This window comes from Schistocerca serialis, chromosome 6 (genome assembly GCF_023864345.2).
Source record: "Schistocerca serialis cubense isolate TAMUIC-IGC-003099 chromosome 6, iqSchSeri2.2, whole genome shotgun sequence".
Classification (NCBI taxonomy): Eukaryota; Metazoa; Arthropoda; class Insecta; order Orthoptera; family Acrididae; genus Schistocerca; species Schistocerca serialis.
Genome location: NC_064643.1, coordinates 145,888,755 through 145,913,458, shown reverse-complemented (window position 1 = coordinate 145,913,458; position 24,704 = coordinate 145,888,755). Strand labels below are relative to the sequence as shown.

The 24,704-nt window shown below is 40.3% G+C and overlaps 1 protein-coding gene across 1 annotated transcript in view; it reads right to left on the bottom strand.

Moving 5' to 3' along the window:
- LOC126484696 (hemicentin-1) overlaps window positions 1-24,704 on the bottom strand; it is a 1,211,236-nt gene that overhangs the window by 5,072 nt on the left and 1,181,460 nt on the right. Inside the window, exons 22-23 of the mRNA XM_050108292.1 lie at window positions 16,485-16,985; window positions 6,801-7,219 (exon numbers count right to left, since the gene is read on the bottom strand). Coding sequence (XP_049964249.1) covers window positions 6,806-7,219; window positions 16,485-16,985 — 915 coding nt within the window. The 3' untranslated portion in view covers window positions 6,801-6,805. The remainder of the gene's footprint in view (window positions 1-6,800; window positions 7,220-16,484; window positions 16,986-24,704) is intronic.

Here is a 24,704-nt window from a genome sequence, read left to right as displayed (position 1 = left end):
GGTCAACCTCTGTTGAAGAAAAAAGTGTTTGTTGCATAGATGAATGTCATAAGGGTAATATATGATGACTACTCTATAAACTCTTGAAAGAGCTCTTTAAACAGTTGCAATACTGACAGTGGCTTCACCTTACATGTAACCTACCCCTTCTGAATTCTCTCGTCAACAATCAATCTGTCTGAAAATAATGGCAACATTTATAATCCATTACTCAGCCTTAGTATGGCAGAGAAAGGAGCGAGGTTGAAATGAAGTAAGATGTAATTACTCCATTTTTCTTTTGAGGGTCCTGTACCTCAATTGGTAAAAATGGATCCCTTATAGGATTACTCTGTTGTCCATCTGTCTGCCTCTTTGACCATTAGGACTCCTTTTTCTCAGATATGGGTTGAGGTATCAAGCTGACATTTACGTCACATACTAAGGTCTATGCAATGCAAATACTTCACAGATCTATTCGTAACAGCCCAATTGCAATAGCATAAATTTCTGTTTTGACAGATGAGTGGAGACTGACTTCGAGAAATGTTCGCAATTGTTCAATTGTTCATCTGCTTTCACATTGTTTTGGTGGAGGTTTATCAGTGCCAGCGACATGAGTTAAGACCCCATTGTGGAAATTATGGAAGTGTGTTCTGCTGTCAAGTATTATAGAGACCGAGAGTGTGTATGTGTGTGAATTTAAGAGAAAGGGAGAGAGAGATTGAAAATAGTTAAGTATAAATTACTGCATGCATCTAATGAAGAGTTGCCCAAGAATATATCATATTTGTGAACGAAAATTAACATTTTTATGAAAACAATACATCATTCCTCACCACACAGAGGAGGCACCGAGTGGCAAAGAGGTATAATGAAAAAGGCTGCTAGATATTATTGAGCTATTGAACTATGTTCTTCTTAAGCCATAGACAGCAAAACTCACACATATTCACATAAGCAAACTCACACACGTGACTGTGTCTGAGGTGAGCAGTAATTTTTGCTGTGGTGGGTAATGGGGGTACAGAGGAGGTGTGGTGCAGGGAATGGAAGGGATAGCAGGGTAGGGATGGGATTAGATGCTAGTGCTGTGGACAGATGGTAGACTGCTATGAGCCAGAGTCAAGAGTCTCTGCTGTAAGGATAGGGGAGGGGAAATGGGGAAAGGAGATAAGAGAAAATAGCAATGCAGGTTCACTGGCAGGATAGAGGTGGCAGGGAATGAAATAGGAAGGTGGAGGACAGGGATTAGTCATTGTTGAGGTCAGGAAGTTAGGGGAATTGTAGATATGTTCCAGGGAGAGATACCACAAGCGCAATTCAGAAAAGCTGATTTCAGTGGGAAGAATCCAAATGGCACAAGCTGTAAAGGGGTTGTGGAAATAAATACATCTTGTTGAGCAGCATGGTCAGCACCTGGATGGTCCAGATGCCTCTTGGCCACAATCGGCAGTAGCCATTCATGTGGACAGACAGCTTGTTAGTTGTCAGGCCCACATAGAATGCAGCACAGCAGTTGCAGCTAAGTTGGTAGATCATACGGCTGCCTCCACAGGTGATCCTGCCTTTGATAGAGTAGGAGATGCCTTTGAATGGACAAGAGTAGATGGTAGTGGGTGGAAACACCTGTGACAGGATGGAGTATGTGGTAGTGGTAAGATGTATGGGACAGTTCTTGCATCTAGGTCTATTACAGGGATATGAGCCATGGGGCAAGGGTTTGCGAGTACAAATTGAATTCCACTGTCCACCCAACTTCCATAATGTCATTATCTGTCCCTATTCTAACCATGCTTGAAAACCCTATTCCTATGGTTCATATCCCTGTAATAGACCTTGACATAAAACCTCTCCTATATATACCCCCCAGTACCACTTACTCCAATCCTGTCACAGGCAACTTCAACACCATCATAGGCTTTACATAGGCTTGACTTTAATGGCTGCTTTGCAGCCTGTGCCATTTGGATTCTTCGCACCAACGCCAGCTTTTCTAAATTTTGCATATGGGTACTATCCCTGCAACATTTCTTTTGTTTCTGTATGCTCCCTGTCCTAATCCTTTTTTAGTCTCTGTCCTCCACCTGTCTATCAACATCCATGACCACACTGCAGCTCTACACATACCTCCTGTCCCACCAGTGCACCTGCATAGCCATTCCCCCCCCCCCCCCCCCCCCCCAATATGTTGCACCTAGCAGACCACTGTCCAACCCCCACCAATCCCTGCACACTCCCACAGGCAGCATGTACCCCCATCTCTTCCCTGCTACAGCTCCCGCTCCATGCCCCACACGTCCTTTGTATCCCTAATATCCTGCACAGCAAATATCACTACTTACCCTGGATGCAATTGCAGTTGTAACTTAGCAGCTGGAGATTACAGTGGCCACAAATGTGTGAATTGTGCTTGTGTGAACGTGCACAAGATTCATTTTCTATGTTTGATTTACAACTTAGGTGAATAATAACCAGCAGTCTCTTTAATTGTCACTATCTGCCACTCAATGCTTCCTCTATGGGGTGAGTGGCAATCTATCCCTTCATATTGTTGTCATCCCATCCAAACCTTTCCATTGTTTGAAAATTGACAATCTGATATTTGTGTCTCTGAAATCTGATATTACCCATAACATGAGACTTCCAGTTCAGACTCCTCGCAATACAAACACCTACAAATCAAAAATATTGTTTCACTTACTAACTTACACTCATACATTATTTCTAATGATGTGATAAGGCCTCGTGCTGTCCTAAATTTCATGTGTTGTGTTTAATCTAGATTTAATGGCAGTCCATTTGCAAAGAGGCAGTTATTAATTTTCAAGAAAATATTGTTAATGTTTTTAAATGCTGAAGTGACTCCATTAGCCAATGACCTTCTCAAGGAACCCTGAAGTGAGGTCCTCTCTTCCTGACACCCCCCTCAAACCACCATCTGTTGTCTTCTAAACTTCCATAACATCCTAGTCATGCCATATGACCACTATCCCTACTCCAAGGTTCCTACTCCTGCTGTCATACTTACAGTAAAACCTGCCCCATCGACCTACCACTATTCCAGCCCCACCTAAATTAATCCTATGATATCATAGGCAGAACAACTTTTGAGACCACTCATTATCAACCAACTGATATGGGTCAACCGTACAGCATTTTATATGGGAATGACCACCACTAAACTGGCCAAGCACATCAATGAGCATAGAAAAACTGGCCACTTAGGGGCATCCAGTATACAGTCACTGAACATAATCTATAGAGACTAAAGGGACCTGAGTACCTGCTACATCACTTGGATCCTCCCACTTGAAGATGTCATGTCCTCACATCTCAATGCACTCCTGGACTTAATCTCTGTTAGGACAAAACCCCCTCTCTTTATTTATTATTGTTATTACTATTATTATTACTGTATGTTGGAGGACAAATTCTCATCACCAGAACTCAGGGAAACTGCTATCAGATGAGATAGCACTGGTCTCTTGACTTATCCTGTAGTGTACGTTCAGTAAATGGGTGCTGGGTACCCCATGGTGGAGAGTTCTTTGTCTCCCCTCATTCTCACAATTGGTAGGTCCTTCTCACTCTGGGGTCTGAGTGAACTGTCCTTCCTTTTTAGCCGTCCATGAGCCATCCCTGTTTCTTCTCCAAGGAAGGAACCAATAGACTACAAGTATGGTAGTTGTGTGTACTTTTATACAGGATACCCCACGAGGAATGATCATTTGTTTCTGAGACAGTGCCTTGCACATACATATCTTACCCACAAAACCTCCTTGACGTTCTGCTCTAGCCCAACATATGTAGACGTTTTCAGTCTCTTTGCTCGGAAAAACTTTCTGCCATTAAAATAGCCCACTGAATGTGCGGTTGTCCATGGTGTGTTATGAGTAAAGTGGTGTGAGGAACTGAGACTATATCAGGGAGAAGCTTTGGTTAATTTTGTTAATGCCACGCATATACACCAATGAAGAATATGCAGACATGGTGTACATTTATGGCTTCTGGAATGGTAGTCCTCGTATTGCTGTTGAAGAATAAAGTCAGCACTTTTCGACATAACAAATTCCTGATCACAGAGTGTCTACCAGAGTTTTCAGCACTCTGTGTGAAACAGACATTCTTCAAAATTTCCATTTTTTTTTCTGAACATGTAGTACAGTAATCTGTGTGGGAACAGCAACACATTATTGAAATGGTGCTGTGTAGCCTTACTACCTGCACATGATGACTTTCTGTACATATCAATGTCCCATGAACAAGTGTATGGCAAACATTAACCACTCCATAAAAATACAGGCCACAAGTGGCCCATCGGGACCATCCGACCGCTGTGTCATCCTCAGAGGAGGATGCAGATAGGAGAGGCATGGGGCCAGCACACCACTCTCCCGGTCGTTACGATGGTATTCTTGACTGAAGCCGCTACTATTCAGTCAAGTAGCTCCTCAATTGGCATCACGAGGCTGACTGCACCTCGGAAAATGGCAACAGTGCATGGCGGCCTGGATGGTCACCCATCCAAGTGGCGACCATGCCCGACAGCGCTTAACTTCGGTGATCTCACGGGAACCGGTGTAGCCACTGTGGCAAGGCCGTATGGAAACATTAAATGTGCAAAACTTGTACACATTTCACACACAATATCTCCACAATTTTCACACTGGTGACAATGTCACATGACTTGATTTTTGCCACTGGTTAATGACAATTATCATTTGCTTTCATTGATGAAGCTATACTTATACAGAATAGAATCTACAACACACATAATAATCATTGATGGTCACAGAAAAATCCACACACTATAGAGAAAACTGCTTTCCAAATTAGTTTTTTGATCAATGTTTGAGGCAGCGTGATTGGTAACATGCCAATATGTGCACTAATTTTAGAAGAGCAAATGAGATGATAGTATTAATTCTTTGAAAAATTCATGTGTCAAATATCTTAATAACATCCCTTTGGCCGCATGGAGTCCAACATACTTTCAGCATGACAGCTCTTTCACATTTTACAAGATGTGTGAGGGAACACCTCAACCACACTTACCCCAATTGTTGGATTGGTCATGGTAGTACAATTAACTGACTACCAAGACTGTCGGACTTTATGCCATTTGATTTTTGTTTATGGCAAATGTTTAAGTATGAGGTATAAAAACAAAAGGTGAATATGTGAGATGAACTGCTTCCTCACAGCACAGATGCTGCTGCCCTCGTTAGTGAAGTTCAGAAGCAGTCAGACAAGCAACACAATATGTTCTCCCAAGAGTGCACAAATGTATTGAATCTGATGGTGGGATATTCAGACATGTGTTGCAAACAGTACAACACATATAATGTGATATATATGATAATGCATAGAGGTGGATGTATTAAAAATACATTATTTTCCAATTAATACTTTGAAAAATGCATACTGTAATGTTAAAAATACATTATTTTCCAATTAATACTTTGTAAAATGCATACTGTAATGTTTACTAACTGTTGTACATGTTTACATCTTTAAACCTAACAATGCACTGAATAACACACAAATACACATTTAATGTGCTCTATCTTGGAAACCATTCAGAATAAGGCAAATGTCCATCTGAAGCTTTTTGCTTCAAATGTTCATTCCTGAATACCCCTGAATATTGGTCATTCCTTCTGGGAGACCCTTTATGTGTCTGCAGGCAGTACTAAAGATTTTGTTAGGCTGGATATGTCAGTTCACAGTTCAGGTGAAGGTGTGCTTAGTAAAGTACAGTAGGGTTCAATCCAATCTTCGAATTGAGTGAAGCTTAACTAACTTAGCCTCATAATGCTCCAAACTGTCACTTCTGTCCACTGAATTTTGAATTTTTTTCATGTAGTGCACCTTGTTCCACGCCTCTCTCTCCCAGCCCCCTCCCCCTCTGTGCCACAGTGGCACTGGCAACTCCCTTCGCACTACTTGATTTGGCCTCTGTCTCTCTCTGGGTAAATGTGCTCTGCTAGAAGTAGGTGTGTATTCAAAAGCCAAGTCAGCAATAGTTCTTTTAAATGTGCCTGTGTGTCACTTATCATTCACCACATGTGAATTGTTTCCTGTTGGCAATTTTCAATTTTTTTTTATTAGTTTCATCTTGGAATTTCCATTTGTGTAGTTCATTTATTTTTCCATGCACCCTTAAACTATTACAATCTTTCATGGCCCAGTCATAACACTGAATGAATATAAGCAGTCATGGGCTCTTGTGATGTACATCAGTCCAGTCAGTTAACAGATCTAAATATCAAAATTAGACTACATCTCCAACAAAAATGCAGTCAGCTGACAGTCATTGTGATTTGTTTTATCACATCTCTTAGGGGGCATTTATGTAATCAGTGCTAAAAAGATGAAAGAAGTTCAGTCAGAAGATATGAGGGGTGTTCTACATATAATTCACAATAATGTATTTGTTGAAAGACAGAAGTAATTAACATAAAACCAATTCTAAATCAACAAATGTTGTAGGAATGCAAATAATAGTTATCATGGGGCATTATGCTTTTTCAACAACTTTCATACATATAGTTTAAATTAATCGTTTTGTATTATTTTATTACAAATTAACTGAAGAAAATTGCATTGTCTTATGGGAAGTCTAATATTTGCTAGTAAGAAAACAAAATGTTGTGTTAAAAAATAAATAATAAGAAAGGATTATAGCTATGACAATAACTGAATCATCTTAAGCTAAATAATGGAATGAATGGCAACAGTGCTTCAATCTGCTTATGAAACTTTACACAAAATGATAACAATTTCTTCTACGTTCATTTTCTCATATAGGTACGCACCATTATCACACATCTATTTCTTGACCCACATCATGAAACTTGAGAATTGCATATTCTGTTGAATTCTGTGGTGGCCTATTGCTTTGTGGAAAATGCGTCTCTTGCTGAATTCCATTTGCCGACAATGATAGATCTGCATAAACAATGCTGTTTGTTGTGAATGGATCTGTGACATAATAAGGTTGCTGATATTCAAGACGGAGGGGAGGGAGATAAGTTCGATTGTTCCTTTTGGCACTATTACTTCCATAAACATGTTGTAGCTCATTCTGCTGCCGAGGTTGTGGCTGCTGCTGCTGTTGCTGCAACTGCTGTTGTCGAGTTATGTCCGTAGTAGTGTTTGTCGGATTTATTAGTAGGTGGTGAGATGTTAGATTGTAATGGTGATGGTGGTGATGGTGGTGCTGATGTACTTGACTCTGGAATCACATTGAGAAGCCATGCACATTAGTAGTTGTTAACAAAACAATGCAGAGTTAAGTAAAAAGTAACTCATTACAAAGATTGCATACAATATTACAGGAATAATGTTTCTTAATCAGCTATATATTTCACATATTAGATACTCAAAGGGCATTAGAACCACAGAATACATTGAAAACATTTCTGGAATTGGAGATGTGGAAGAAAGGTATTGGCTGTCAAACTCTTATAATCAAACAGCTTTCTTCAATGGTTAATAAGCGGAAATGAAATGGGCAAAAAACAAGATAGAGACTGGTAGCCTAGTTGAAGGCATAAAAGCAGCCAGACAACAAAATGCAGTTTAGTTGCATTTTTGTACATTGTTTCATGGTGAATGTTTTCCTGATTTCAATGTTTTATTTTCTTGACTACAGGAGTAGGCTTATTAACATGAACCAGTTTTTACTAAGTTCTTTTCTGCTTGCTTTTTCTGTCACTTTCACCAAGCTATAACTTCATGCAAAATATTTCTGCATTCATTGCTATGGAAAATTATTACAGCCTTTTATGATCACCAAACAACTTCACTACGGTAAAAAAGGCACCTAAAATTGTTTCTCTAGGAATATGACATATTAACAGTATTGTTTGTGTGCATTGCAGTTACTGATTTTCTTTGTTAGAAGTAGTTTAGTGCATTAACAAATGCTTTCATTCTCAGTTAAATAATCTCAAAGGTTTCAATCTCACATGTACTTCTCACCTATCACATTTTCATACTGCAATCTCCAGTTATTTGTTATTGATAAATATAATAATTTCATTCCACTGATTTTCTATTAACTAAATGAAACAATTTTTAGCCTTGTTCAATGAACTGCATGACATAGGTTTTGGGTTTGCCAGTACATAACTGATGTATTTGGAAAAAGGTACAGGTCATACCTGTCTGCAAGCAGTGCAGTAGAAGTTATCCACAAAACTATCATCCAAGATCCTTGAAATCAATTGTTGTAGAATCTTATAACATATTCTGAGCTCAAACACAATGAGCTACCTTGAACAGAATGACCTCCTCAGTGCCAACCATCATGGACTTTGAAAACATCAATCATATGAAACGGAACTCACCACTTTCTTACATGACTTACTGAAAGTTTTGGCAGTTAGATAAATGCAGTATTTTTTGATTTCCAAAAAGCATTTGACTCAGTACCGCACCTACACTTACTGTCAAAAGTACGATCATATGAGGCATCAAGCAAAATTTGTAACTGGACTGAGGACTTTTTGGTAGAGGGGACACAGCATGTTATCTTGTATGGAGAGTCACCATCATATGTAAAAATAATTTTGGGTGTGTCCTAGGGAAGTGTGTTGCAACCCTTGCTGTTCATATTATATATTAATGACCTTGCAGACAATATTAATAATAAAATCAGGCTTTTTGCAGATGATGCAGTTATATATAATGAAGCACTATCTGAAAGAAGCTGCATAAATATTCAGTCAGATCCTGATAAGATTTTGACATGGTTGGCATCTTGGTGTAAATGTTCAGAACTTTAAAACTTTGTACTTCACAAACGGAAAAAAAGTAGTGTCCTGTAAGTATAATATCAGTGAGTTACTGTTGGAATTGGCCAACTCATACAAATACCTAGATTTTAACACTTTGCAGGGATATGAAATGGAATGATCACATATGTTGAGTTATGGGTAAAGCAAGTGGTAGACTTCAGTTTATTGGCAGAATACTTGGGAAGTGCAATCAGTCTACAAAGGAGACTGTTTACAAATCACTTAGACAGCTGGTTCTAGAATACTGCTCAAGTCCGTGAGACCCGTACCAGGTAGGACTAATAGGAGATATTGAACATATACAGAGAAGGGCACCACAAATGGTCACAGGTTTATTTAAATCAAGGGAGAGTGTCACAGAGATACTGAACTGGAAGACTCTTGAAGATAGGTGTAAAGTATCCCGAGAAAATCTATTGACAAAGTTTCAAAAACCTGCTTTCCATGATTACTCTAGGAATATACTACAACCCCATACATATTGCCCACATAGATATCTTGGGGATAAGACTAGAACAATTACTGCATGCAGAGAGGCATTCAAATGATCATTCTTCCTCCACTCCATATGTGTATGGAACAGGAAGAAACCCTTGTAACTGGTGCAATGGAACGTACCCTCTGCTAAGGACCTCATGGAGGTTTGCAAACTATAGAGGTAGATGTGGATGTTTTTATGTACTAGAAGGGCTTATGATCTGAAATTTGGTAATGCAGTAATAATAAAGTTGGTGAAACAACACTAAAATGTGTATTGTTTAGTTAATATGATATACAATGTTTTTCCCAGAAACCACAGTTGAATCAATTAAGTCATTGCTTTCGTTTCTCCTCCTTCCACCACCTCTTCCCACCAACAGGGCAAATATAATATATGTGAGTGTGTCAAACATGATGATGTGGTAGAAGAGAAAGTTGGGGGTGCCTGACACTGAGAAAAATGAAACTTGGGCGCACATGCACTGCTCAAAATGAAGTCCTTGCTTACGTCTGTAACAACAAAAGTGCATAAGTTGTAAATGAATAATTCTGTTCTTTCACTTCAGAGAGAAGTGTTGCAGTAAGTCTTTATAACAAGAGAGTTCTTAAGGAAAAAGGAAGGATATGAGTCATCAATGTCAATTAACATGTATTCAATGTTATGATGGTGTATATATTTTCAGCAACCACTATTTTAAATTTTTGATCCCTTTGTGAAAGAAACATCAATGATTCACAAAAAATCTTTAGGTTTTGTAGTGTGATTAGATAAGAGAGAAATGTGAAATATTTTGAGTCGCACCCATGAACCAAGTGAAATTATATTTAAAGATAAATGGATGGAGACAAAATAGGATTGTGGGGAAAGATAAGGATAAAAGTGCTTCATGACATTTCCCGAATTCACCTTCCCATGATTGGCAAAATACACTCCTGGAAATGGAAAAAAGAACACATTGACACCGGTGTGTCAGACCCACCATACTTGCTCCGGACACTGCGAGAGGGCTGTACAAGCAATGATCACACGCACGGCACAGCGGACACACCAGGAACTGCGGTGTTGGCCGTCGAATGGCGCTAGCTGCGCAGCATTTGTGCACCACCGCCGTCAGTGTCAGCCAGTTTGCCGTGGCATACGGAGCTCCATCGCAGTCTTTAACACTGGTAGCATGCCGCGACAGCGTGGACGTGAACCGTATGTGCAGTTGACGGACTTTGAGCGAGGGCGTATAGTGGGCATGCGGGAGGCCGGGTGGACGTACCGCCGAATTGCTCAACACGTGGGGCGTGAGGTCTCCACAGTACATCGATGTTGTCGCCAGTGGTCGGCGGAAGGTGCACGTGCCCGTCGACCTGGGACCGGACCGCAGCGACGCATGGATGCACGCCAAGACCGTAGGATCCTACGCAGTGCCGTAGGGGACCGCACCGCCACTTCCCAGCAAATTAGGGACACTGTTGCTCCTGGGGTATCGGCGAGGACCATTCGCAACCGTCTCCATGAAGCTGGGCTACGGTCCCGCACACCGTTAGGCCGTCTTCCACTCACGCCCCAACATCGTGCAGCCCGCCTCCAGTGGTGTCACGACAGGCGTGAATGGAGGGACGAATGGAGACGTATCGTCTTCAGCGATGAGAGTCGCTTCTGCCTTGGTGCCAATGATGGTAGTATGCGTGTTGGGCGCCGTGCAGGTGAGCGCCACAATCAGGACTGCATACGACCGAGGCACACAGGGCCAACACCCGGCATCATGGTGTGGGGAGCGATCTCCTACACTGGCCGTACACCACTGGTGATCGTCGAGGGGACACTGAATAGTGCACGGTACATCCAAACCATCATCGAACCCATCGTTCTACCATTCCTAGACCGGCAAGGGAACTTGCTGTTCCAACAGGACAATGCACGTCCACATGTATCCCGTGCCACCCAACGTGCTCTAGAAGGTGTAAGTCAACTACCCTGGCCAGCAAGATCTCCGGATCTGTCCCCCATTGAGCATGTTTGGGACTGGATGAAGCGTCGTCTCACGCGGTCTGCACGTCCAGCACGAACCCTGGTCCAACTGAGGCGCCAGGTGGAAATGGCATGGCAAGCCGTTCCACAGTACTACATCCAGCATCTCTACGATCGTCTCCATGGGAGAATAGCAGCCTGCAATGCTGCAAAAGGTGGATATACACTGTACTAGTGCCGACATTGTGCATGCTCTGTTGCCTGTGTCTATGTGCCTGTGGTTCTGTCAGTGTGATCATGTGATGTATCTGACCCCAGGAATGTGTCAATAAAGTTTCCCCTTCCTGGGAAAATGAATTCACGGTGTTCTTATTTCAATTTCCAGGAGTGTATGTGCGTCCATCAACACTTGTGTCAAAGACAGTGTTTTCTTCTGAGGTGTCAGATATGAACACGCTGATAAATATGAACAAGACTGTGGTATTTCTGCAACATAGCTACATCTGCATCTGTACTTTTCTTATGTGTCAAACTACAGTTTTCAACAATGAAGCAAAAGATAGATTGCTACTTACCATAAAGAAGACACGTTAAGTTGCAGACAGGTACAACTAAAAGACACTTACACAAAGCTTTTGGCCACAACGTTCATCAGCAAAAGAGAAAGATATGCCATTCATACACACAAGCAAGCACTCCTCACGCACACATGACCCCACAACTCTGGCAGCTTGGGGTGGAATGCAAATATCATGTGGGATGCAAGCAGCAATCTGGAGCGGACAGGGAAGGGGAATGGTAGTAGTATGTGGGTGGGGGCAGAGAGGAACACTGTCTGGTGGAGTCTGCAGAGATTAGAATTCCAACAGGAGCAGTGTGTCAGGCGGTCATGTGGCAGGGAGCTGGGGAAAAAAGGAACAAAAAAGGAAAGGGGTGTGGAAATATGGGTTGGTGCATTGTCAAAGGGCTACAATCTGAGAGGGAGGAAGATGAGAATGGGGAGAAGGTGACAAGATAGACAGGGTGGAAACCGTTAGTTAAACTTTACAGAAGCCATGTCTCCGCAATATCCTTTCTTTCAGGAGTGCTAGTTCTGTAACGTTTGCAGGAGAGCTTCTGTAAAGTTTGGAAGGTAGGAGACGAGGTACTGGCAGAAGTAAGGCTGTGAGGATGGGGCCTGAGTCATGCTTGGGTAGCTCAGATGGTAGAGCACTTGCCCACGAAAGGCAAAGGTCCTGAGTTACGTCTTGGTCAGGCACACAGTTTTAGTCTGCCAGGAAGTTTCATATCAGAGCACACTCCGCTGCAGAGTGAAAATCTCATTTTGGAAACATCCCCCAGGCTGTGGCTAAGCCATGTCTCCGCAATATCCTTTCTTTCAGGAGTGCTAGTTCTGCAAGGTTCGCAAGAGAGCTTCTGTAGGAAAGTAGGAGATGAGGTACTGGCAGAAGTAAGGCTGTGAGGATGGGGTGTGAGTTGTGTTTGGGTAGCTCAGATGGTAGAACACTTGCCCGTGAAATGCAAAGGTCCCGAGTTCGAGTCTCGGTCCAGCACATAGTTTTAATCTGCCAGGAAGTTTCATATCAGCGCACACTCTGCTGCAGAGTGAAAATCTCATTCTGGAAATATTGGTCAGTTCTTGTCACTGCATTCTAGTCTCCAGATTGCTGCTTGCATTCCACATGACAGTTGCATTCCGGCCCAAGCTGCTGGAGTTGAGAGTCATGCATGCGTAAGGTGTCCTTGCTTGTGTGTATGAATGGTGTGTCTTTCTCTTTTGCTGATGAAGGTTGTCGCTATAAGCATTGTGTAAGTGTCTTTTAGTTGTGCCTGTCTGCAACTTAACATGTCTTCTTTATGGTAAGTAGCAATTTATCTTTTCTTACATTGCTGAAATTCCTACTTGTATTTTCCATTGTGTAAACTATAATTTTCCCTTTCAACTCCATTTGCAAAGGGTGCATGGGAAGAATGACAGGTGGTAAACCTATGTATAATCTCAAATTTCTCTGTGTTCACTGTGACTATCATTTCATGAGATATATCCAGGAAAAGCAATATGCTGCTTGGCTCATCTTGGAATGTGTTCTTAAAATTATGAGACAGAATGGCTGATTGGTACTTACCTTCAGAAGGCGATATTCTACTACAACTGATACATACATGAAAAAGTAGAAGAAACTATCTTATTCTTAGAACAATTTGTTTCTTCACCTGGTACGAAAGATGAATGGGTTGGGGAAGATTAGAAATGAAAGGTAATATGAGATGAACTTACTCCTGTTTTCTAACCTTTGCCAACCTACCCATCTTTCTTACCAGACAAAGAAACTAATAGTTTTAAAGATGTGATAGTTTCTCATACTTTTATATGTGTCTATCAGTTTCATCACCTGATGGTAAGCACTGATTAGCCATTCTGTCTTCTAATTTTATAATTTTCTCACATGAATTTTACTTTTGATAAAAAAAAGTTCTTGTAATTTTCACAATAACACTGTCTATGATGCCTCTGCTGCAGCATCTGCCTCTGCTGCTGGATGAAACTCTGCAAGATACTATTGCAGCAAGTAGTTGAGCCAGTGATCAAACACATACCTCTTCTTTGAAATTTTGCTATCTCCTCTATTAAACCTCTGTGATACAAATTGCAGACTGATATGAAATATTCAAGGATTGGTTAAACAAGTATCTACCCTTAGGATTATTCTGATGAATCTGAGTCCGCAATCTATCTGCCCTACAACTAGGAATATATTGTCATTCCACCTTAAATCACTCTGGAAGTGTACTGCCTTGCATTATATGGTTGTTACCCACTTCAGAGATTGGTTTCCAATGGTGTGATCAAACAATTTAATGTGCTTATGTCTATTTACATTTCTTTGTGTTGAGTCAAACACTAGTCACGTAGGAGGGAAAATCCTCTGCATGTCTCCCTAACTTTTCCTTGGGACATGCCTCTAGCTATTTTCATATTTGATGCTTCCTTCTCACTTCTCACTGGGAATGATGCACTGAAATCTATCTGAATGTAAATCTTTAACTTAGTCACAAAACTGATCTGATATTCTAAGGCTCAAATTTTGGTGGCAGTGAGTGGCTATAACAAATGTAAATGTCTTCTGAAGGCCAAGAAAACAGCAACAACCTCAGTGCTGCTGTTTGCTGTGCTATGTATCTGGTGAGCTGAGACATGATTGTTGCTTGCAGAAATTATATCATGTTCCATTAGAATAAATTTTTAGTATTTGAGAAAATCATGGGATGCTAACATAAAATGGGTTCAATTACTGCAAAATTGATCAATGTCAGTGATGTATAATGTTGGAAAGCAGCCACAGATAGCTGTCTTCACACCTTGACACCCTTAAGGACTACATTTTGGACTCATCTGAGAATGCACTAGGTTCACAGTTTATGGAACTACAAAGATGCATATTGGAAGCACTTGTTTCTCCTATAGTTGGGAAATGTATGCATCAGGCAGCTGCTAAAGGTGTTAGCTGAAGAGCGCTTGCCACTCGACATATCACAATAAATATTGAAGTTTTCTTCAATAAATTTTTCCAGGTAATAAATGTTGAGTTATAGAAGAAATATCAATCAACATTCACAATGTGCTTTGACATAGCCAAGAGAGAAAAGAGCTGATGAAAAGAAGTAGGTAAGAGAGCCTCTCAAGATATGGGTGTTATTGTGTAATATGACCCATGCATGTGTTACTGCCTCTATGATGAAAATCATCAGACTCCTGAAGTGATATCACATTTGAGGTCCATCATCAACCTGAATTATCTACAGATCGATTTTTACTTGCCATAAGAAACACTTTGAGGTAACAAGTATCCCTACAGCATTGAAAGGCTTTATCTCTTCCAAAGACATTCAAAACATTCTTTCAAATGGTATTAGAAGGCACTACAGGAGGTATATATCCTCAGTCTCTACAGTTTTCTGGGGAAATGGCTAATATTGGGAGTATCTGAAATTTATAGCAGCCATAGTAATCAATGATACTCAGCTGTGGACCACATAACGTAGTCCAATAGGATGCTTCAGAATACCTGACATAACAAGCTAATTATCACAATATACACTAAGTTTAAAATGTGTGTATGAAACACAGACAAAGATGTTCAGCATTGCAAACAACCATGTTTTCAACATTTTTATGCTATAATTTGGCCTGCAATGGTGACAAAAAGTACAGCTGGAATCATGTTGAACTGACTCATCAGTAGCTGCCAAAGATTCAGTGTCATAACACTCAGAAGTTCTGTTAGTGATTAATGGTGATCACACAAACTGTTAGTATTGGTACACTGATCTGGAACTTTGAATTATTTGTACTATTATTAGTCATAAACAACATAAATGTGAAACACAGCTCTATATAAAAGTAAAGAAGATAACTACACAAGACGCAAACATGGATAAAGATAGAGAGACAAATGGGATTTAAAGTCGAGCTCTACTGATCATGAGTTTTTGGCAGATCATAGCTTAACAGCCATAGAAATAATAGGATGCTAATAGAAAGGAAAAAAAATAATTGGTAATTGCTTAGAAATTGCAGAATATGGTCCACTGTTACTTAAAAAAATGCTTTTCCTTGTTTCATTCCCAGTCTGGAGTTTGAAATACTTCTCCTTCATTTCAGCATCTGTTTCCAGTCATTCCTCTGATGATAATGAAGAAGGAGGAGGAGGAGAAGAAAATGATCCTTTGGTTTAGGAATTCCTCAATGTTATACTTTATCCCAGATCTGCCTTCCCTGTTAAGTGAATGGCAGAATATCTCTAGAGTTTGGCATAGTAAGAAAGCAGTAATGACTAGTTTCAGTCGATTTTAATACAAACACCCTCAAATTCTTCTCTCTGCATAAAGTATCTGCCTTATTTTTCTAATATACAGTGAGAATCTTCCTCTCTCTTCTCCTGCATTTCTCTTGCTGCAGTAATAACTATTAACAAGGTTTAATACAAAACAACAATTTTATTCAAGAATTAAATGAAAAACCAGTAAGAATGAAATTTAACAATTACTAATGAATTTCCAGACTCAGCATCTGTTATGTAATCTGCGTAAATCAAAAGACCTTTTAGATGTAACTTATCATACAAAATAGTACTAATAACTGAGAATTATTGAAGGAAATTTTTACACATAAATAATAGAGCTTTTCCAAAACTTCTGAAACCAAAGCTGTGGATTGAATTCGAGATTTCATATTTTCATATCTTACTGCTACTAACCTTTGGTTGAGCAGTCAGCTCCAAAGAGTTGGGCTTTATGGGAATAGGAACATTTTGATAAGTATGTTTTACTAATTTGGATGATATCTGCCTTCGAGGTGCTGGGGTAGGTGGTACTGTTTTATTCTTAATTTCATCACTTCTACAACTAGAATCCAAATTTGTTTCTTGTTGTTGATTCTCAACTGCATGAGAGGCAGTGTCTTTTTTTAAAACATCCATCATAATTTTCTTTTTATCTTCTTTCAGTCTTTGCTTATCCCTTTTATACATTCTTAGAGAGTAAAATTTGGGGACCAGTTTTTGAGATGTTCTTCGTATCCCTCTGGCTTGTTCTCGAAATGAATGATACTTTTTGTCTGGCAAGAAACTGTCGGATCCATTTTTCTTGAAATGAGGACCAACATGGCTCCTGGTTGACCCATAACCAGAAGAACCACAATGACTAAGCTGACTTGTTGGTCTGCTAGTACTATTTGCATTAGATGAAGATGCTGCAAGCTGTAAGAAAAAAATAATGCACATGCAAGCTCACAAATGCACACTCAAAATAAAAAATTAAATAAACAAATGGAAGAGTTAATCTCATGCAGGAGTCAAAAAAGAAAGCAATGCATACATAAAGGGACCTTGCACAACTTAAAATATGATTTGCTGCAGTGACTCTTAAGGTTCAGAAAGTTTTGTGTTATTTTCTTATGTAGTGATCAGCAGAGAAATTTAAACAAAAAATAACATTATGTTGGGCAGGATAAAGCAATTCTCATATGTGAGACATGCAAAAACTTAAAATAATGCTTTAATAATCAAGCACATAATCACTAAATACAACACAGTAAAGCAGTTAAGAAGAATGGGATCACGGGCAAGTGGACCCTGTTTTTAGTGGATACATAAATATGCTTCCCTATTACTCCACACTTGATTCAAGCATCAATTCTTTATATTCTCTCATAAAATTACTTATTTATTAACTATTTATAATACTCGACATGAATGTACTTCACTGGGAAATCAAAAACACATTATCAATAATCAAAATAATTTATTATTGGCAACACTTCACAAATGAAGAATTGCTGTTGTCCTAGTTCACTTTATCTGTTACCATAAGGGAGATGGGAAAAAACTGAAGTAGGAAACACATACCCGAACCATGGAAATGGACCCTGATGTTTAGATAACACCATAACTAATGACAGTAGAAGCATAACAAATATGAGACAGCAATAGTTGAGCAATCCTTTAGGAATAACAGACACATATAAAGAAAACTAACTAAATAGAAATAAGAAAGAGAATTGCTAAGTCTTTTGTCTGAAGCATATTAAGTTATGAATGAGAATTATGGACAGCTGGAAACCCAGAAAGAAAAAAAAAGTTAGAATCTCTAAAATGTGGATAAGGAGGAATAACAACACAGACATCCTTAACAGAAATAAAATTCAACAACTAGTATTATGAGACACATATAGAAAAAGGACACTGCTCAAAAGCAAAGAAGCTAGAACTGTGTAACTAACAAGACATCTAATTCATCATTATAGTTTCTTGACAGTACAGTGTTTGGACAGAAAGAGAATGCATGCACATTCTCAAAGAGTATGTTTGGGCTCTAAAGACCACTTTACTGCGAGCCCAAACAGATTACTATTATTGTCAGCAAAGATTACTGTCAACTGAATTAATTGTGGTAACTGACTATCAGGTGGTGGAAATGGTAAAAAAAGAGACAAGAAAGTTGCATGAACACAGTTCTACACAGACTTCCATGATACAACCAGGCTTCTTTATTTAAACTTATTTTTCTTGAGTAAATTTAAAATAACTTACCAATGAGGTCTTGTTGAATATGGATAAACCATATGTTATACAAGTGAAAATGTCTCTAGGATTTTCTAGCAAGTGAAGCACATGTTCAGTGACAATGTTGTACTTACACAATGATTACTAGCTAATATTTTACAAATTCATGTAAAGAAAAGGATCTCCACAATAAGGTACAATTGAATATATGCAGGAAAAAAGCTCTGTTTAACAGATGGTAGCAAATAAAGCCACAAACATCCTATTTACTAGTTTTATTCACATGCAACCTGTTTTGATTTTACAATACACCATCTTCAAGTGCCTTTATGACTCTTAATGATCATACTGATACTGGGAATCATTATTACACTCTCCATAGAAGGTCTGAAAACATTTGTGTCTGCTAAACCTAAGCTTCCCATCACCTCTGGTGTGCACGGAGGCAGTGTACCAACTCAGCTTTTGTAAGAGGTAGAGCACTATAAATAAAACCAGTATATATACATAGCTGGTGATGCTTCCTTACCATATATAAGATAATTGTATCCACTAGAAGATCGAGGTACGGAGAAACCACAAACACATAATTACCAAAACATATCTTTCAAAACTGATGTTCTATTAGATAACAAATTAGACAATGAGGTTTCAGAATACCGTTCTGTATAAGGATCAATACAAAGATCAATGAGATGCTAGACAGAGAGATGCCCTATTGCATTACTGCAAAGACTCTGGGCAACAGACACAGAGTAGCTCTTGAACAAAAATTGAGGATCTGAATAGTGCATACAAAAGATCAGAATATCACATTAGTTTTTGAGCTTTTTATCTTCCTCCAGTTAATAATAACAGTAACGACAGTTATAACAGTAATGGTGGTGGAGGTAGGAGCAATAATGGTTTTTGTTTATTCATCTGTGATCATATTCATGGTGTGCGCGCGCACGCACGCCACACACACACATTTATTCCCCATCTCCTTGGCCAGGCGGAAGTGTGTGTGTGTTTGTGAGGGGGTGCAGGGGGGGGGGTAGGGGGGAGGGGAGGGAAGCAGGCTTCGATGCACACACACTGGCGAGGGGGGTATATGTCGGCTGCAGAGAGAATGAAAGCTGAAAAAGTTGTTATTTTGCTGTTCTTTCAGGTGTGTTTGTGCACTGGCCATAATGCATATCTACATCTACATCTATACTCTGCAAAGCACTGTGAAGTGCATGGCAGAGGGTATATCCCACTGTACCAGTTACTAGGGTTTCTCCCTGTTCCATTCACATATGGAGCACCAGAAGAATGATTGTCTGAATGCCCCTACGCATGCAGTAATTATTCTAATCTTAACAAGTTTGTTTGCATAGCCATCTTCAACAGCAAGCACAGAAATACTTTCCCTGATACATTCTGCCTTTTTCGTGCTCTAAGGCATCTTCAATGAGATAATCAAAATATCCCCGGGTATGCTGCCGGTCTATAGTGTCCAACGGGCACAATATTTCGGCGATCTGAGGGAGCGCTCTGAAATTGTTGTCTTACCGGCTGACAAAGGCAATGCTACAGTTGTTGTCTCCCATAAGGACTACACTGATAAGATGCAGAGCCTGCTAAATGACGATTCCTACCGGAAGATCAGCGTTGACCCTACAAAGAAGGTGGAGAACAAGATGAGGGCGCTTCTCAAGGACGCAGATTTACTGGAGGGTGACGCTAAGAAATTGTTACCCCAAGGTCCGGAACCGCCTAGACTATATGGACTCCCGAAGGTTCACAAAGAGGGGGTACCATTACACCCCATTGTCAGCAACATCAGGGCACCTACATATTTGTTGGCCAAATACCTGACGGGAATATTAAGTCCTTATGTGGGTAAATGCCCTCATCACATCCGTAATTCCGTGGATTTTGTTAAACGCCTTGATAGCTTCAGGTTGGATGAGTCAGATATCACGGTGAGTTTTGACGTCATTTCCTTGTTTACGAGGGTACCCCTGCGAGAGTCACTAGAATTGATTAGTCAGAAGTTTGACGAGAAGACCACTGAACTTTCTAGGCATGTCTTGACTTCCACGTATTTTCTTTTTAATGGAGAATACTACGAACAAACGGAGGGAGTCGCCATGGGTAGCCCACTCTCACCGGTGGTAGCGACTTTGTACATGGAGAACTTCGAGGAGGAAGCCCTGTTGTCATACGTATGGAAACCTACTTGCTTTTTCCGTTACGTGGACGACACGTTCGTCATCTGGCCACATGGTATGGATAAACTCCTTGACTTCCTTACACATCTAAACCCCATACACCCCAACATCAAATTCACTATGGAGACTGAAACGGAGGGTAAATTACCTTTCCTTGACGTCTTGGTCAAGAGAAGGGCTGACGGCACCCTAGGTCATGGGGTGTATCGGAAGACTACGCACACTGATCTGTATTTGCACGCAGACAGCTGCCACCACCCTTCACAGAGGAATGGGGTGCTTAAAACTCTAGTACATAGGACGCGCACTATCTCTGACGCAGAGAGTCTACCCCAGGAATTGGAACATCTGAGAACTGTATTTCGAAAAAATGGGTACTCAGAGTGGCAGATTCAACGTGCTCTCCGCCCAACCACTGCAGCACAACCTGTTGAGATGGATGAAGTCACGAGGGAGGAGGTAGGCACTGCATTTATTCCATACACAGGCGCACTCTCGGGGAAGATCGCCCGCATTCTGAAGAAACACCGGGTCGGAACTGTGTTTTGTCCTCCAAATAAAACTCGTGCACTGGTGGGGAGCACCAAAGATGATCCCGGTTTGAGGAAGGCCGGCGTGTACCAGATTCCGTGTCAATGTGGCAAGTCGTATATTGGTCAGACGATGCGTATCGTCGAGGATCGATGCCGTGAACACCAGAGGCACACTCGACTGATGTATCCGAGCAAGTCGGCGGTCGCTGAACATTGTATGTTGGAAAATCACGCCATGGAGTATGACCGCACGAGGATTCTGGTACAGACGTCGAGATACTGGGACAGCGTTGTTAGAGAGGCCATCGAAATTCGCACCAATGACGACCTCATAAACCGTGACTGTGGCTATAATCTTAGCAAGGCTTGGGAACCAGTGATTGGGTTAATCAAGAGTAAATCGAGCAAACGTATAGTTGTGACGACCACGGTGGACAGAGCCATCACACCGACGTCATCTCAGACGCCGTCGCAATCTGTTCCACCGCGCGACCGTGGCGCGGGGCGCGGACGGCGGAGGGAGTGCACCGCGGGCGGAGGGTATTTAAATAGGCCGCTGCCGCGACCGAACCCAGTTCCCTCTGAGCAGCCATAGTGTACGGATCTCCGCGCCGGCACGTTCACAGGAGCTCAGTCCGTCAGTTCACCTGATGATGGCGACATGTATGATCGCCGAAATATTGTGCCCGTTGGACACTATAGACCGGCAGCATACCCGTGGATATTTTGATTATCAAATACACTGGGAGAAACTCAAGAATCACTTCAATGAGATAGTTTGCTGTGATCTGCATTTCCTCTCATCTGGTTTGGAGGTCACACTACCACTTTATTTTTGAAACATAAGCACAATTTCTTTATTCCGAACTTTTTCACACTGTTCACCATGTTTCTCCTTTTTTTGGGTACTATTATCCTTTTGCCACTCGATATAGCTATTTGTTCAAACACTGTGTTTTTAATCTGTAGCAGTGTAAATATTTACATTGTTAAAAGCACAGTGTTTGAACAAATAGATATATCTAGTGGAAAAAGAATAATAGTACATCACAAAAAAGAAAGAGAAACATGGTGAACAGTATGAAAAAGTTCAGAATACAAAACTGTGGCTTTGTTTCAAAAATAAAGTGGTATTGTGACCCGCATACCAGATGAGAGGAAATGAAAATCACAGTGAACTATCCCACTGAAGATGTCTTAGAACAAGAAAAAGGCATCTGAGAAAAATGAATGAAGTTGAAGCAAGGAAAGGTGGCTTTATTTACAAAACAAGTAGTTCTAATTTTATGCTCATGATCCATATGTGAGTGATACATAGAGGTTTTAGTATATTTGTTTAGTCATCATTCAAATCCAGTTCTTGAAACATTGTTTAATAGACTTACTCAGGATAGTTTATGTCTATCTTCAACTGCTTCCAGTTCAGTTCGCTCACTATCTCTGTGACACTCTCCCATGGATCAAACAAAACACAGTTGAGCAATATTTTAGAACTGGTCAGCCAAGTGATTTATAAACAATCTCAATTGTAGACTGACTGCACTTCCCCAGTATTCTACCAATAAAGCAACACTCTGAAATCTTATTGATGTCTGATTGAATATTTACACTGTTCCTTTCAGACAGTATTTCATTATAGATACATGCATCATTTGCAAAAAGCCTGATTTTATTATTAATATTGTCTGCAAGGTCATTAATATACAACATGAACTGCAAGAGTCCCAACACACCTTCCTGGGGCACACCAAAAGCTATTTCTACTTCTGATGATGACTCTCCACCCAAGATAACATGCTGTGTCCTCCCTTCCAAAAAGTCCTCAGTCCAGTCACAAATTTCACTTGATATCCATATGACTGTACTTTCAACAACAAGGGAAGGTGTGGTACTGAGTCAAATGCTTTTCGGAAATCAATAAATACTGTGTTTATCTGACTGCCTTGATCCACGGCTTTCAGTATGTCGCCTGGGGAAAGTGCGACTTGGGTTTCACATGACTGTTATTTTCAAAATCCATGCTGGTTGGCATTGAGGAGGTCATTCTGTTCAAGATAGCTCATTATGTTCGAGCTCAGAACATGTTCTAAGATTCTATAGCAAATCAATGTCAGGGATATTCAACAACAGTATTGTGGATAATTTCTACTACCTTCTTATAGATGGTGTGCTTTTCCAGAAGAAATAGGCACAGTTTTATGTGCATAGGAGTGATAGCCTGGGGTGCCATTTCATTTCGTAGTAGGATCCCTTTGGTTTTCATCTGCAGTGTCCTTACAGCACAGTGGTAGATGGATGATACAGAACCGTAAGAACAGGAGATAACTCAGCTGTAAATGCAGTGTAGAATCTGATAGGGATTCCATCAGGCCCTAGAGCTTTGTCAATTTTAACAATTTAAGCTGTTTCTCAACACCACTGACAATAATACTTATTTCATTCATCTTTTCAGTGGGTTAAATTGGGCCAGTTCTCCAAGGTTTCCTTTGTAAAGGAACATTTGAAAATGGAGTTAAGCATTTCAGCTTTTGTTTTGCTACTCTCGCTTTCATTTCCTTTCTCATTTGCTATAGACTGGACACTAACTTTGGTGCGACTATCAGCCTTCACATATGACCGGAATTTCTTTGGACTTTGTGAAATATCTTTTGACAATATTCTACTACAGTAGCCATCATTGAAGGCATCACACATTGCTCTCTTGAGAGTCAAACACGTTTCATTCAGCAGCTCTCTATCTATGGCCCAACACTTTGGTTTACATGTATTATGCAGTAGTCTTTGTTTCTGTAGAAGTCTTTTTACAGTGACTGTTTACCCCGAAGTGTTCCTCCCATTATGAACTGTTCTACTGAGTACATAATATCCAGTGCATGCCTAATGATTCTTTTAAACCTAAGCCATAGGTCCTCTACATGCTCCTGCCCTGTGCTTAAAGTTTCAAGTCCCTCATTTAGGTATGACATTACTGATTTTTTTATCTAGCTTACTAAATGCATACATCTTTCTGCTTGTTTTAGTTGTTGTTTGTACATTGGTAATCATTGTTGTCACAACCGCATTGTGGTCACTGATACCAGTTTCGCTGTGGATATCCTCAATGAGGTCTGGTCTATTTGTTGTCATTAGGTCCAAAATATTTTCATCGTGAGTGGGATTTCTAAATATCTGTTCTAGGTAGTTTTCAGAGAAGGCATTTAGTAATATCTCACAGGATGTTTTATCATGCCCACCACTACCAAAATTGAATTTTGCAAATAAATTTTTGGATGATTAAAGTCTCCATCAATGATTACAACATGAGTGGGAGCTTGCATACAAGTGAACTGAGGTTTTCTCTTAAGTTTTCAGTTTCATCAGGAGATGAGTCTGGTAGCTGAAAGAAGGATCCAATTATCATTTTATGCTCACCCATGATACTGAGTGTTGTCCAAGCAATCTCACATGCAGTTTCAATTTCTATCTTGGGGGATTTGAGTTTCTCATCTACTGAGACAATTACACCACCTCGATTTCCCATTAGCCTATCCTTTTGATATACTCTCAAATTTCCCCTCAAAATCTCACTGCTATTAATTTCAGGTTTCAAACAGCTTTCTATATCTAGTATTATATGAGCTACACATAAGGTGAGTGGCTGCCTGTTCTCAGTTATTGGTTGTTCTTATCCTACAGGTTCCATT